The 16,042-nt window shown below is 34.9% G+C and overlaps 1 protein-coding gene, 1 long non-coding RNA gene and 1 pseudogene across 3 annotated transcripts; all 3 read right to left on the bottom strand.

Annotated features, from left to right (window-relative positions):
• Positions 1-1,945: 1,945 nt before the first annotated feature.
• Positions 1,946-7,692, bottom strand: LOC132267616 (senescence-associated carboxylesterase 101-like; annotated as a pseudogene).
• A 1,870-nt stretch (positions 7,693-9,562) lies between these two features.
• On the bottom strand, positions 9,563-13,403 carry LOC132315820 (senescence-associated carboxylesterase 101-like). 2 transcript variants are annotated; one of them, XM_059814233.1, is made up of 4 exons: positions 13,309-13,403; positions 12,845-13,217; positions 10,718-11,260; positions 9,563-10,539 (listed from the first exon to the last, which is right to left on the bottom strand). In XM_059814233.1, exons 1-4 carry the CDS (start codon positions 13,383-13,385, stop codon positions 9,730-9,732), a joined length of 1,803 nt encoding a protein of 600 aa, XP_059670216.1. In that variant the 5' UTR covers positions 13,386-13,403; the 3' UTR covers positions 9,563-9,729. The 2 variants fall into 2 exon arrangements, with proteins under 2 accessions (XP_059670216.1, XP_059670217.1); XM_059814234.1 differs by having other exon boundaries at positions 9,563-10,533.
• On the bottom strand, positions 11,555-12,838 carry LOC132315822 (uncharacterized). The gene is made up of 2 exons (XR_009483856.1): positions 12,005-12,838; positions 11,555-11,873 (listed from the first exon to the last, which is right to left on the bottom strand). It is a non-coding gene; the product is annotated as an uncharacterized LOC132315822 (long non-coding RNA).
• Positions 13,404-16,042: the final 2,639 nt, after the last annotated feature.

Below are 16,042 nucleotides of genomic sequence, written 5' to 3'. Positions count from 1 at the left end.
CGCCAACTGTTGAGGCTGAAATTCGCGCAGTCTGATACGATACCGTTTTCCTGCAAGGAAGAGAGGAAAAGATCGATGAACCTTGACGGCACCGGTGTGGTGCCTGCCAAGAGCTCTCCAACGATCAAATTAGTCACGGAGGTCTAAAAAGAAGGCAGGGATTAATAATAGTTTTTACGTCGTACCTTCTTTAATGGCTTGGTGCCTTATTTATGGCTGTCGATTGGAATCAAAATCGTTCCGCCGATGTCGATAGTTGATCTTATCTTCCGCTTGTGCGAAATCATAGGAGATTTGTTGCCAAATTTGTCGGGGATATGATTTAATCATTTTGACCTCCTCTAGTTATAATAGGATTATTCTTACCTGTTGAACCACGTCAGATTTCATTATCATTGATAATGAAATCTAATCAATCTTATCGAGGGTAGAATAGGTTTATATTTTTCCCTATCAATATTTATCAACGAAGTATGTAAATAGTGGGGTACATTTTTTATATTATTATTATTCATGATGAAATATGATTATATATATATATATAAAATTAAAGCAAACAATAAATTAGAGTGAAATTAATGGTACTGTTTAAATGAGTAGTAAGGATGATGGCTATTTCTCGGGAAAAAAAATAATGAAGGGTATAATAATAAAAATAATTTTAAATTCTCTCTTCCCTTCTCTCACAACGAACAAAATAATTTGGTAGGTTCTTCTCTTATCTTTCATCCAACCGAACAAAACGAGAGAAGTCCATAATCTCTTTCCTAGGGATGTCTCATTTTTCTCTTCTTCTCTCTCTTCCATCTAATTTACTTCCTTCCTAACGAACGGAGCCTTAGTGACCAACACCAATTGTTTGGCGGGAAAAAAAATCACGCTCCCGCGGTTCTTGCAATGGTGCCTGTGACGTCGTTTTGGTAGCATTAGTGACTAAATATATTTGGTCCCTATCTCATTCGTTATCCTCGCATCATATGACTCTTTACATTATGAATTAAATTCTATGAAATGACGTCAGCCTAATGACCCCAACCCCCCAAAATTTCCCCTTTTTCCCCATTGTGAGCCCATATTTTTAAACTTGAAAGCCAATAGTCAATGGAGAGAGAGAGAGAGAGGACCAACGTCACCGGCAGTGCATCTGGACCATATCTATTTGTCACCGATCAAAACATTATCGTCACCACCACAATAAAAATAAAGGTATGGAATTTTGTGTCGTGGAATATTTACAGCATCCAATGGAACTTAGAAATTAGGGCTTTGGGTTATATATTTTTTCAGAGCGATCAATTTCTCTCAAACCCTAACTATTGGGTTGTATGGATTTTCCAAACAATCATTTTCTGTCAAACTCTAACTAACCCTTATCTTGGGTCTTCGATCAACCGTTAGAGATACTGAGTTTTTTATTTTTTTTTGGTGCAATTATTTGTTTCTCCTTCTGATGTCATATCTTGAGTCTGTGATGATGTGTTATTGTTATTATTGTTTAGTTGACATTTTTTGTTTTTGAAAAGTGATACATTTGAGATAGAAGCTGTTATTTTTGAATTCTCAGATACACTCGTTCTTTGACTGTCAGAATTGTGATTTTTTTTTTTTTTTTTGTGTGTGTGTGTAAAATTGACAGAGCTTTACTTGTCACATTGTGATACATTAGAAATAGAAGCTTTTACTTTCTAAATGCTCAAGTATACTAGTTATTTGACTGTGGGTACAACAAAATTAATTGAATTTAATGGAACTTTAAGAACTTTGTTTGAAACCTGGGTACTCCTATTGTTAGTTCTTTCGTGAATAAACATTTTTTAAGTATACTGTCTTTAAAAATTAAGTTCTACTCTCTATAGGGAGTCTGCATCTGTATGTAATTAATGTAATATTATGTATAAATTTTCTGGACTGCTATTCTGCTCTCTAAAGAACAGCTGAAGATAAATACATCCAACCATTAAAGAAAAATCAAATGATTAGGATACGATATGATTAGAATTTAGCCTTTACTCACATAAAATTAATCGTCGGACCTCTCTATCATTACTCAGAAATAAATAAGTAAAAAATAAAAAATAAAACCAAAGGAGAATAGAGAACTAAGGAGACAATTAAGAAAAGAAAGAAATCTACTTGTTTTTTATTTAATTGGGAAAATATTCAAGTACAGGGCAATTGGCACAGCCAAGTCCATAAACATATAATAGTAGAATAGAAGATTTACACAAGCATAACTAGTTAGGTTTATGCATCAGAAGAGCTCCCAACACTAAACATATTGTTTATGTTTGCGATTCCTCATGAAATGAATGAGTTCTGAATTATATTCAGATCCCATTATCTTATCATACTCCTCCCACCATTGCATGAAGCTGCTCCGCTCCAAGAAAATCTCAGTGGATACCCCAAAATTGTTTATCAAATTCATCGCGTAGCAATCGAACTCCTTTAACTTCTCCGTTGAGGATCCTTTATGTGCCGGACTGGTTTCTCTAGCCTGGAATGACTTGCATGAAAGAATAGCCTCCTCAACATGTGCCCAAAGGCAAGAATCCTCAGTAAGACTGCAAGCTGCTTTTCTTACAGTTGCATTGTTTCGTTGAACTTCTGGTTTAAATTTAAATTATAGGGAAGAATACAACGACATGACTTGGAATAAAGTATGACAGTGATTTGCTTTTTGTTTTTATCAATTTTTTCTATGAGTTTTGTTAATCACAGTACCAGTTGCAATTAGTGTGTGACAAAACTACGATTTCATGCACTTATCTAATTGCTATTTTCAAAGGGTACCATCATTACACTGAACACAATTATTGCAAGCAAGAGGAAGACCAGTAAAAGTTATATTCTAGACCTGGGTCCAATTTTTTTCCCTCAAGGCTCCAATTGTTCCAAATTTTTTTCCTCGAGGCTCCAATTGTTCAGATGTAAAATATTTTTCTTTAAGGCTCGATTGTTCAGATGAAAAACATATATATATATATATTTTAATATTTAATTGTCATAATATATTTACGAAGAAAAAAAAAATTATAACTTATTAAAAATAACATACTCATCAATTTTTTACAAGCCATTTTTACATGTTCTACCCAATAAATAGGGCTGAAACTCGGGCTGGCCCAACTCGAAATTTTGTGAGCTTGGACAATATTTTTTTAATTTTGATTTGGACCTGAGCTATATATTTTGAGCCCGAATTCAATTCGGACTGGGCTTGGGTTAATATAGATAAAGCTCGAAGTTTAACCCGAGCCTGAAAATATTATATATATTTATAATTATAATTAAGTCACAAGAGTGTAGTGTAGTAGTCAAGTTGATAGTGTGATTGGAATTTATACTTAAGATTTTAGATTCAAGTCAAGGGTGCAACATTCTCGGGTTTAAGGCTGGGCTTGGGTTGAAAATTTTTTATATGGGCCTAGTCCGAGATGAATGCCAAGCCCGCCCAATCCGCTCGAGTTGTAGGCATATGAATAGACTCTACCTAAATTTTCGTCAAATATCAAAAATTAAAAAAATATATATATAAATTTTACGTAAAAAAAAATAGAAAAAAAAAAAAAAAGAATTCTAAAACAAATATTTTGCGGTGAGCTAAGAATAGACTCTAATTTTATGGAAGGAAAATTTTAAACAACAATAATTTGCAATTTTGCACAAAATACAAGGGACATCCAAATCATTTGATACTAGGTTGTTTAAGCAGACAAAAAAGTAGATGTCATTTTCGCTTCATCATCGTCTTTCTTGGTGTATTGCCTAACTTATTTTATTAGTGTTTTGGCCATAATTTCAACATTTGGAACAAATTGCCTAAAGATTTCATTAATAATTTAATACTCTAACTAACGTGTCCCTGGTGCCAAGTTTTAACACTGCATTACAGTTAATTTGTTGCTCATATTTTTAGACCCGATCTTTCATCATTGACACAATGTTGACTTCACGTACAATGTCATTGAGGGTTCAAGATTATGTGTCACTTTACCATCATAGCATGTAATATAAATGTAAATTGATAAAAAAAAAAAAAGAAAAAAGAAAAAAGAAAAAGGAAAAAAGAAAAAAAGGAGAACAGAGAACTAAGGAGCCAAGAAAAGAAAGAAATCTAATCCTTTTTTATTTAATTGGGAAAATATTCATAGTACAAGACAATTGGCACAGCCAAGTTCATAAACACACGCACACACACACACATATATATATAAAAGAAGAATACAAGATTCACACAAGTTTAACTAGTTAGGTTTATGCATCAGAAGAGGAGCCTGCAAGACTAAGCATATTGTTGACGTTTGCTACTACTTACGAAATCAATAAGGTCTGATTTATGTGAAGGTCCCATTATCATCACATATTCCCTCCACCATTTCATGAAGCTGCTCTCGTCCAAGAAAATCTCAGTGGATACCCCAAATTTTTTTTATCAAATTCATCGCGTAGAGATCAAACTCAATCAACTTCACCCTTGAGGATTCTTTAACTGCCGGACTGGTTTCTCTAACCTGGAATAACTTGCATGAAAGAATAGCCTCCTCAAAATGTGCCCAAAAGCAAGAATCCTCAGTAAGACTTGAAGCTGCAGTTCTCACACTTGCATTGTTTCGTTGCACTTCTGGTTTAGTATCATCATTCAGCCACTGCTCTAACAATACATAATGTGCAGATCTTCCTTGAGTTATGTAGTCCCTTTTACCTTTCCCATAGTATTCGGCTATGTCAAGCGGTTCAACCATCCTCCTATAGTTTGTTCCTGCATAGAGCCAGCGCGTACGAAAGGCTGCTCCCTCCTTCTGGGGCATCTTATCTGCCTCTTCAACCTTTTTCTTCCAGTAATTGGTGAGTCTTTTATGGTACTGGACAACATTTACTCGACTTCGGTCCAACACGTTCTTGTAACTATCGTAGTAGCCTCTATTACATGTATATTCCTTCTTGTACCATTCAATTCTGGCCATGTCTATTTTGCTTTAATTTAGTTTTTTCTTGGGATCAGCCCTCTTCTGATCTATAAGAGCCTTTGTTCTATCTTCAACTTTTGTTATCAGAGCGTTGATGTCAGTGTTTCCGCATTGCTGCAGCTGTGATTTGGAAAATGGGGCGAGAAACAAGTAAAAACATCATCAAAAGGACACAATTTTTTTAACATTACAAATTTTGCTTCTACGTGCTTCAGCTTTGATAAGTTTGTAGTGAAAGAATGCCATTATATTGATGAGTCTAAATAATGCTTTCTATGATTTTCTTCTTATACGATTTGTACTGTGAGTGCACAAAAATCGGTTGAACCGAACTGGGCTGGTAGGTTTGGATTGGTTTTTTAACAATTTTGTTTGGTTCGGGTTTCAAAAACATGAAACCGTTTGTAAACGGTTTAATTAAGGTTTAAGATTTTACAAGACCAAACCTGATCGAACTGAACCATTTTTTAATTATATATATATATATATATATATATATATATATATATTAGATTGAATTATAAAAAAGTCTAGAACCGTGAAACTGAAACAAATCAAACTGTTTTATCAAGGTTTGGATCGGTTCGGTTTCATTGACTTTATGGTCCCGTTCGGTTAAAAAATGGAACCGTTAGAAACAATTTGGTTCTAAAATATTCCCATACCGCTTCAATCTGAATTGTGTGCATTCCTAATTTCTACCTTGTGACGGGTTAAACACCATATCTTAAAAGGATGAATCAACTTGAAATAGGATTGAGTTGTTACCTGTGAGTTGTTAATTCCAATTGCATCTAGTTGTGTGACAATTCCTCCTCGAAGAGTATTAAGCAGGCCAGTCAGCACTGAACTCCCCTTACGGATTGCCTTCCACTTGAGGTGTTCCAAAATCCTTGTATAGTGGTTAGGATCTTGATTTCCAACACTAGCCGATCTCATTGCCACTAGCCATTCCGAAACGGATTCAGAACACAAGAGAAATGTACCAAATGGCTGGTAACTTTCATTTTGGAAAGTTGAGACGAAAAGTCTGGGGATCGGAACACAGTTAGAGGCTACATGCAGAAAACAAGAAGTCCAAGTTGGGCGTTGGAGTACAGCTTGTTGGAAGCCATAGTCACCAATAAGGGGTGACCCGGAAGTGATGCAAAGGGGGCGTTTGGCATTCGGGGAAATGCTTTCAAGCAGAAATAAGGTGAAGAGGGAGGCAATGGATCCCCCTATCAAGTGTCCTGTGATAATTATACCAGTGGACGTATTGGTCATAATGTCAAGCTGCATAGAAGATGCAAACATACCTCAAAATTAGTATCTGGCATTTCGAATTTTCCAGGTTCTTCTATCAATCTAATTTGAATGGTTAACATGAAACATTTGTGTCCTAAATGAAAATTGATTTCCTGTTTTGGTGACACCCATTGGGCTGCAAATATTTCAATGCAAAGGTGTCTAATTGTCATCATTTGTTTTGTGGTACAAGTGCCGCCAATGTTGACTATGAGGCTACAATGAATCCCAATATCAGTTGGGGTTTGGATTTGCTCATTATGAAACTAATATTCCATGAACTAGAAATGATATGTAATGTCAATCTTGATACTAATATAATCATGCTTGTGATCAGAAGGCCAGCCTCCCCCAACACACAGATACACACACCCCCATTGTTTATGCAATAACTGCAATGAGCTGCAGACATCTGTTCTACTGAATTGTTCTGTAGAATTTGCTAAAGGCAACCAAAAGGGTAATTGATTATGCATTCATTTGAGTCATACCACAGGATCAGAATGACAAACACAACACACACACATTTTGATATGGTCTAATCTTTCTCAAATTGGTCAATTATCACAAACTGCCATAACTAACACAACAAATAGAAGTTGAGAAGTGTTACCAGCTTTTTTTTCAGTTCAGAGAGCTCCTTGTACCGAGATCGAAAAAGGAAAATTGCGTCTTTGTGAATGGAGAAGGCTTGGTTGCTTTTGGTCCTGAGAAATCAAAGCAAGGAAAAGAATCTCTTCTAAGAGTTTCTGATGAAATTAGTTCTCTGCCTACTCCTTCAAAATGTTGTACGGTACAAGTGGGTGAAGTTCCAAAAGCTACAATAGTACCAAAGAGTTGATGTGTATAATCTCTGTACTTAAGAGAGGGAAGCAAATTTGGATCACTTTGATTGTTGTCCCCGTTAAGTTTCAATTTTTCATTTTCATTCCATGATTGTTGGAGGAGATCTGAGCTCACTACCAAATTTGCTGACTCTATTCCACTGCTGAACCTGCAACCAAAAAGTGAAAAGAAAAAAATGGAAGTTAGACATGATTATTATCTGTCTTGTTTGATAAATTTACATAGCTTTGTTATATATAAAACAAAATAAAAGAAAGCATGAGATTGTTACAGACAAGGAAAATTGATTCATCTTCTCTGTTTGGTTAGGTCTGCTTGAGAACTCGGCAACAAGAGATGGACAATAAAGAGAATGAGTTTCATTTCCTTGTAATTTTGGTTTATAATAAAATGATTTGCCCACCAAGAATTAAACAAAGAGAAAGACTTTGTTTTAGTCAGTCAATGAATAATAAATTTGGAAAAAAAAAAAAAAAGAAAGAAAAAAGAAGAAGAAAGAAGAATAGATTTTCATTACTGGGGGGCTTCACAAGTAATTTTCATTACTGTCTACTCGGAACCTTCACAGTGCTAGTGATGGCCCATGGCTTGGTACCAGTGTAGAATAGTGATTTGAATATTTTTAACAAGATTTAAAAATATTGTTGGAACATTATTAATTTCAATGCAATGACCAAACGCTGTCTGTCCGTACAGATTACTTTGTTTTCACTAGTCGGTTTAATTCCACACGACTTCTTAAGCATTGTAAAATATTATTATTACCTCCATGCTTCAACCACAACAGTCAAAATCGTAGTTAGGTGACCCCAGAAAATATGCAATTTATTTATGTTTTATTTTTGGTCATTATTGTGGCTTCAAATCTCTTGTTTCACCGGATTTTGACCCAAAATTTTTTTTAAGCATTTTTTGTCTTACGGTTTCTATTCGATTTTAAGTCTCTATTATATCCGGTAAGAAAGGTTTGTATTCTTAAAATACTAAAAATCTAAAATGGGTAAGAGTATAAAACACAAAAAGAATATATTTGGGATTAAGGTTGAAGAGACCGTAAATCTCTTTTTTTCCTTCAAATATTTTCATCTATCTTTATTGTGTACATGGGCTATATAGTCAAAACCCACTGTGGTGTGTGTTTTCATTTATATTATTAATTGATTGCATTTTGTGAGTTTGCAACAAATTTAAATTGTTTTTAACTGTTTCTTTCGACCTAATTTAAGTGTCATTTTTGAAAAGTAATACTGTAATTTTTAAAAAGACACGTAAAGGCATGCATTGTCTCTCTAAAATGTTATTAATTTGTCTTTTTAAGTTTTGAATATTTAAATTTAAAATTTTTAATTCAAAAGATATATATAAAACATTCTAAAATATATTGTTTGAAAAAAAAAAAAAGTGGACAATTATTTTTAAAAAAATAAAAAAAAATAAAGTATGACAATTTATATATATATATATATATTTTTTTATTTGGGAACAGATGAAATATGTTATGGGTTACTGTTTTTGTGTTTTATCCTATCTGTAACTTCAACTTTTGATGCTGGTGGTATTTTTGCCCCTAAATTTAAATAAAGAAAAAGACTTGCAATGGTCAATGTGGAATAAATTTAAATTACAGGGAAGAATACAACGACATGACTTGGAATAAAGTATGACAGTGATTTGCTTTTTGTTTTTATCAATTTTTTCTATGAGTTTTGTTAATCATGACACCAGTTGTAATTAGTGTGTGACAAAGTTCGATTTCACGTACTTACCTAATTGCTATTTCAAAGGGAATCATTACACTGACACAATTATTACAAGAAAGAGGAAAGTCCAGTAAAGGTTATATTCTAGATCGGTAAAGATTCGACTGTTCAGATATAAAATATTTTTTTATTTTTTAATATTTAATTGTCATAAAATATTTATAAAAAAATATATATTATTATCTAACAAAAATAACATACCCATTAATTTTTAACAAATCATTTTACACATTTTGGTTGATTGACTTAATTTTAAATAATTTATAATATTATATGAAATACAAAGGAACATTCATATAATTTAATACTGGACTTATTTAAGCAGACAAAAATATAAATGTCATTTTCTCTTCATCATCTTCTTTCTTGGCGTAGTGCTTAACTTATTTTATTAGTGTTTTGGCCATAATTTCAACATTTGGTACAAATTGCCTAGAAATGGTTTCATTAATACTCTAACTAACGTGACTCTGGGCCAAGTTTTAACAATGCATTACAGTTAATTTGTTGCTCATATTTTTAGACCCAATCTTTCTATCATTGACACAATGTTAACTTCACATACGATGTCATTGAGGGTTCAAGATTATGTGTCCAAGTGTTTCTTTTACTTTCATAGCATGTAATATAAATGTAAATTAAAAAATAAAAATAATAAATAAATAAATAAATAAATAAATAACCAAGGAGCCAAGAAAAGAAAGAAATCTAATCCTTTTTTTTATTTAATTGGGAAAATATTCATAGTACAAGACAATTGGCACAGCTAAGTTCATAAACACACACATATATATAGAAGAAGAATACAAGATTAACACAAGCTTAATTAGTTAGGTTTATGCATCAGAAGAGAAGAGCCTCCAACACTAAGCATATTGTTGATGTCTGCCACTTCTTATGAAATCAATGAGTTCTGAATTATATTCAGTTCCCATTATCTTATCATACTCCTCCCACCATTGCATGAAGCTGCTCTGTGCCAAGAAAATCTCAGTGGATACCCCAAAATTTTTTATCAAATTCATTGCGTAGCGATCGAACTCCTTCAACTTCACCCTTGAGGATTCTTTATCTGCCGGACTGGTTTCTCTAGCCTGGAATGACTTGCATGAAAGAATAGCCTCCTCAACATGTGCCCAAAAGCAAGAATCCTCAGTAAGATTGCAAGCTGCAGTTCTCACACTTGCATTGTTTCGTTGAACTTCTGGATTAGTATCATCATTCAACCACTTCTCCAAGAAGACATAATGTGCAGATCTTCCTTGAGTTATGTAGTCCCTTTTACCTTTCCTATAGTAATCAGCTATGTCAAGTGGTTCAACCATCCTTCTATAGTTTGTTCCTGCGTAGAGCCAGCGCGTGCGAAAGGATCCTCCCTCCTTCTTGGGCAACTTATCTGCCTCTTCAACCACTTTCTTCCAGTAAAGGGTGAGTTTTTTGTGGTTCTTGACAATATGTTCCCGAATTTGGTCCAACACGTTCTTGTAACTATCGTAGTAGCCTCTGTCACCGGCTCTGACCTTCTTGTACCATTCAAGTTGGGTCATATCTACTTTCCTGTCATTTAGTTGTTTGTTGGGATCAAAAGCAGATCTCTTCTGAATTATAAGATTCTCGGTTCTCTGCTCAATGTTTGTTATGAGAGCATTGATGTCGTCGTTTCCCCATTGCTGCAGCTATGATTTGGAAAAATGAGGTGAGAAACATGGTAGAGATATAAAAAAAGACACAAAATTCTCCACATTACAAATTCCGCTTCAACATGCTTCAGCTTTGGTAAATTTGTAGTGAGATAGTGCCATTATTTTGATGACATCTTAGAATGAATCAACTAGAATAGGATTGAGTTGTTACCTGTGACTGTGAGTTCTTAATTCCAATTGCTTCTAGTTGTGTGATAATTCCTCCGCGAAGAGTACTTGGCAGGCCAGTCAGCCCTGAACTCCCCTTACAGATTGTCTTCGATTTGAGGCATTCCAAACTCCATGTATAGTTGTTAGGGTCTTGATTTCCTACACCATCCGACCTCATTGCCACTAGCAATTCCGAAACTGATTCAGGTTCCTCAAAACAGGCACAGCCGAATTCAGAACACAAGAGAAATGTACCAAATGGTTGGTAACTTCCATTTTGGGAAGTTGAGACGAAAAGTTTGGGGATCGGATCCCAGTTAGAGGCTACATGCAGAAAACATGAAGTCCAAGTTGGGCGTGCGAGTACAGCTTGTTGGAAGCCAGAGTCACCAATAAGGGGTGAGCCAAAAGTGATGCAAAGGGGGCGTTTGGCTTTCGGGGGAATGCTTTCAAGCAGAAATAAGGTGAAGAGGGAGGCAATGGATCCCCCTATCGAGTGTCCTGTGATAATTATACGAGTGGACGTATTGGTCATAACGTCAAGCTGCGTAAAAGATGCAATCATGCAAACATACCTCAAAATTAGTATCTGGCATTTCGATTTTTCCAAGTTCTATCAATCTAATTTGAATGGTTAACCTGAAACAAATTGGGGTTAAGTGCAAAAAAAACCTCTCGACCATTGGCATAATGCATGTCAAAAAAAATTCTTATACTATCAATTTGGTGCAAATAGGTCCCTATGTGGTATAAAATGTCGATAATACCCTCACTTCAATTGAATAAATTAATAATTATAAATACAACCCGGGTAAAATGACCATTTTATTCACCTTCAAAAAAAAAAAAAAAACCAACTTATGGTTCTATCCAAGAAGTTCCGAAGTGGGCCAATGGATGGTGAACAATTCAGTGGTTCTTATAACCAACCTTCTTCCTCTGGCTATGAAAAAAAAAAAAAAAAAGAGGCTGAAATGGAAAAAGGAAAAGGCAATGTGGGCAGCTGAGGTCATCTATGATCGCCTTCATCTCTCTTGCACCGTGTTTCTCAGATTTTGTACACCTCCCAATCACCGTCTACAAAGGCTGCAAATAGAACCTCTGGGATATGAGATACTTTCCAGTAATCTGCACCTCCTCTGCTTTGATCTAGCTTCCTAAACAATTCAATAGGCATATCAACCAAATAAAGCGATTGAAGTTTGGTTAGATGCTCAATGCCCGAAGGCATCTCCTTAACCAATTGACAAAGACAGAGAGGACTCGTTTATGGCGACGGTGGATTTACCTGGTATTTCTAAGGACGATTTGAGGGTTTGGGCTGAAACCCACTTTCTCCACGTCAAAGCTGAAGAAGTGGAAGACGGTTTTGATGGAGCTTTGGTTCGAGGAATTACTTTGGGTCAATCCCAATTCCAGAAGGTGAGTACTATAAGATGGACCAGATCGAGGCTCAGATGAGGAACGGTGTTCTCAAGCTCGTCATTCCCAAGCTCAAGCTTGAAGAAAGAGAGGACCTTATCACCGTTATAGTCGACAACTGAGCTTTGATTCGATTCGTATGGTTGCTTTTAGGGCTTGTTATTGATGGATCTCTTGTGGTTTTGAGCTTTGATGGAACTTTGTTATCAAAATCACGCATTAATCACGTAATAAGGTCAACAAGACCAAGATGAACACAACGCTACAAATAAAAGCCACTACACGCGTCTGCACGCGCCACCAGAAATGCAGCGTGTAGATCTCACGCTACGCGCTGTCACACGCCCCACCCGTTTTCTCCAACGAAAATTCGATTCCGGTGAAATTTCCGATGACAATCCGGTCACATCTCGGGCGAGCTGGGCCGTTCGGTGTATACTAATGGGTGAGGGGCAAAATTGGAATCAAAAGGATAAAATAAAATTTTCATATTTAGTTTTTGAATTTTAGAAACTAACATGCACATTATAAAAAAATAGGGACTAGTTTTACACTATCCCTAGGTATCAAGGGGGTTTTTTGCACTTATCCCAAACAAATTGTGTCCTAGATGAAAATTGATTTCCTGTTTTGGTGACACCCATTGGGCTGCAAATTGACACAACTGCCATAACTAACATAACGGATAGAAGTTGAGAAGTGTTACCAGCTGGTTTTTCAGGAGAAGAAGATCATCGTAGCGAGATCGAAAAAGGAAAATTGCAGCTTTGTGAATGGAGAAGGCTTGGGTCCTTTTGGTGAAGAGAAAATCAAAGTAAGGAAAAGCCTCTCCTCTAAGAGTTTCTGATGAAATTAGTTCTCTGCCTTCTCCTTCAAGATGATGTACAGTACAAGTAGGTGAAGAGCCAAAAGCCACAATAGTACCAAGGGGTTGATGTGGTCCATGTGGATAAACTCTGTACTTAAGAGAGGGAGACAAATTTGTATCACTATTAGGGTCTAAATTTTTTGTCCATGATTGTTGGAGGAGATCTGAGCTCATCACCACCACATTTGCAATATCTATTCCACTGCTGAACCTGCAACAAAAATGTGAAAAATATGGAAGTTAGATATGATAATCCTCAGACTTCACAGTGACATTAGTTTAAGTACGAGATTGTTACACACAAGGAAGATTGAGCCATCTTCTCTGCTTGGTTAGGTCTGCTTGAAAACTCAACAACAAGAACTAGACTAGTGGACATTAAAGAGGAGGAGTTTCATTTGCTTGTAAGTTGAAATTTAGATATATAATAAAATGATTCGCCCACTAAAAGCTTAAACAAAGAGAAAGACTTGGTACAAGTAAGTCAATGTGGAATTAATTTTCATTATTACCTACTAAGAAGTTTCATAAGTAATTTTCATTACCGTCTACTTGGAAGCTTCAGAATGTTAGGGATGGCTCATGACTTGGTCAAGTTGTAATTAACGTGTGACAAACTCTGATTTCATGTACTTTTATAATTGCTATTTTCAAAGGGTACCATCATTAGACTAAACACAATTATTGTAAGCAAGAGGAGGAAGACCGGTAAAGATTATATTCTAGACCTGGGTCCAAAACTTTTCCATTAAGTAGGGACTCTAATTTGGTACAAATCGCCTACAAATGACTTCATTAATACTCTAACATGTGTCAGGTCCAAGTTTTAACACTGTGTTACAGTTAATTTGCTGCTCCTATTTTTAGATATGATGTTTCTAGAGTTCACATAATAAATAATCGTTTGTATACGAATTAACATTAACAAAAATGCACAACAGGTTAGTGATTTAGCGGTATCAGTCTCTTACATTTTAAAAGGAGGTCAGGAGTTCACCTCTCGGTGGAGACTCGTATATATGAGTACCAATTTTTTTTTACTAAAAAAAAAAAAAAAAAAAAAAAATGTCATTGATAGTTCAAAATTATGAGGACAAGTGTTTCTTTTACCAGCATAGCATGTAATATAATTTTAAATTGAAAAAAAAAAAAAAGAAAAAAAAAAGGAGAATAGAGAACTAAGGAGACAAGAAAATAAAGAAATCTAATCATTTTTTTTATAAAAAGTGGGAAAATATTCCGTTACCAACTTCACAATTGAATATTAGTTGATTCAATTTGTTGTTTTGTTGAGTTGTAATTGTAATAAGTAAATCATTTTTTTTTTCTCCAAAAATAGGCAAAGACAGAGACTTGTAATAGTGAGTCAATTTAGAATAAATTTAAATTATAGGCAACTTCCCATGACGAGGATGAGCCATAGACTTTGGAATTCAGTATGACAGTGGTTTGATTTTTCACCAATTTTTTATATGGGTTTTGTTATTCACAGTACTATTTGACATTGATGCGTAGCAAATGATGCTTTCACACACACACACACACACTCTTTCATGGACTTTTCTAATTGTTATTTTCAACGGGTACCATCAAAGTGAAAACAATTATTGCAAGCAAGGGGAAGACGAAGACCACCAGTAAAGGAATTTCTAGACCGGCTCCAAAAGTTTTTATAGTATGGACTCTAATTTTTTTTTTTTTTGGGGGTAAATTAATGGACTCTAATTTTATGCGGGGAAAATTTTAAACAACAACAAATGTAATTTAAAAATAATAATAATTATTATTATATACATTAATTGTAATATTTTCGATTTTTGCCATTCTTCATTTTTTTGGAATTTAATATTTTCGCAAGGGCATTTTTGTCTTTTCACATGTTGCGTGCCGGACACCCTGGGATGTGCTGAGAGTGTCAGAGAGTTATTTGGGGCATTTCATTGAGTTCAGAACTCTTTGAAATGTAAGGGTTGTCATTTTTATATTTTTTCGCTTTTTGAGTATAAGAATTTTAGTTGGGTCCATTTACATCTCATATATTTTATTTAATGTGTTTATGTGGGTTTTATATGGTTGTATGCATGTATATAATTTTGTGGTGGAAAAATTAGAAGGAAAATAAAATAAAAAGTTAATTAAAAGTGGTGGGACCAACATGTAGGGATGGCAATGGGCGGTTTGGGGCGGGTTTCCCATTCCCCATCCCCGCCCCCGTTTAATTTTGGTGCCCCCAAAATCGCCCCATAACCAGTTAATTTTTTGCCTCTAATCCCCATAACAGCCCCCACCCCACTTGCCCCGCCCCCACCCCATCACCCGCTCCATAACCGATTATATTTTTATTTAAATATAATCATAGCACATATACACACACATATATATATATGGAAGTGTTAAGTGTAGGGTTTCCAATATATATAGAGAGAGAGAGTGTGTGAAGGTTAATTTGGTAAATATATTAACATGATAGGATAAATTAGTAATTTAAAATATTAAACGGGGTAGTTATGGGGCGGGTATGGGGCGGGGATCTTAGTCCCCCGCCCTCGCCCCGCAACCGGCTGGTTTTTTTTTTTTTAACCCCCATCCCCACCTCATTTAAGTAAACGGTTCTCAAAACCCGTTTTAAATTGGGCGATTTTTTATATTAAAAAAAAAATTAAAAAACATCTAAATTACTAAGTAGCTTATGGCAAAAGATAAAATGACTATTCCAGTCAAGTCCATTATATCTAAACTAAAGCTCGAGTTGAGTTTAGAAATGAAGTGTGAATTCAGTCTAACATTTCTAGTGAAAGCTCAGGTCAATTGAATAGTTAAACCAGTTTCAAGTTCTGTTTCAAGCATATTTGAAAAACAGTCGCAAAAAAAAATCTTGATAAGCAAGTCATGCTTGCTCATCTTAATGAGTTCATTCATAAACACCTATTCATGATCTGTCTTTATTAGTCAACAATACAATTTTAGAAAAGTTTGGAAGCATGGACAAGTCAATGAAAACCAAAGATCAAATGATCTTTTGAGCTGTAGACTTCT

Source organism: Cornus florida, unplaced genomic scaffold (genome assembly GCF_030987335.1).
Source record: "Cornus florida cultivar Cherokee Brave unplaced genomic scaffold, ASM3098733v1 CherokeeBrave_3.0.0_Hap2_Chr07, whole genome shotgun sequence".
In the NCBI taxonomy this organism is placed as follows: Eukaryota; Viridiplantae; Streptophyta; class Magnoliopsida; order Cornales; family Cornaceae; genus Cornus; species Cornus florida.
Note: the sequence above shows the minus strand (reverse complement) of the source record. Positions and strands in the feature narration are given on the sequence as shown.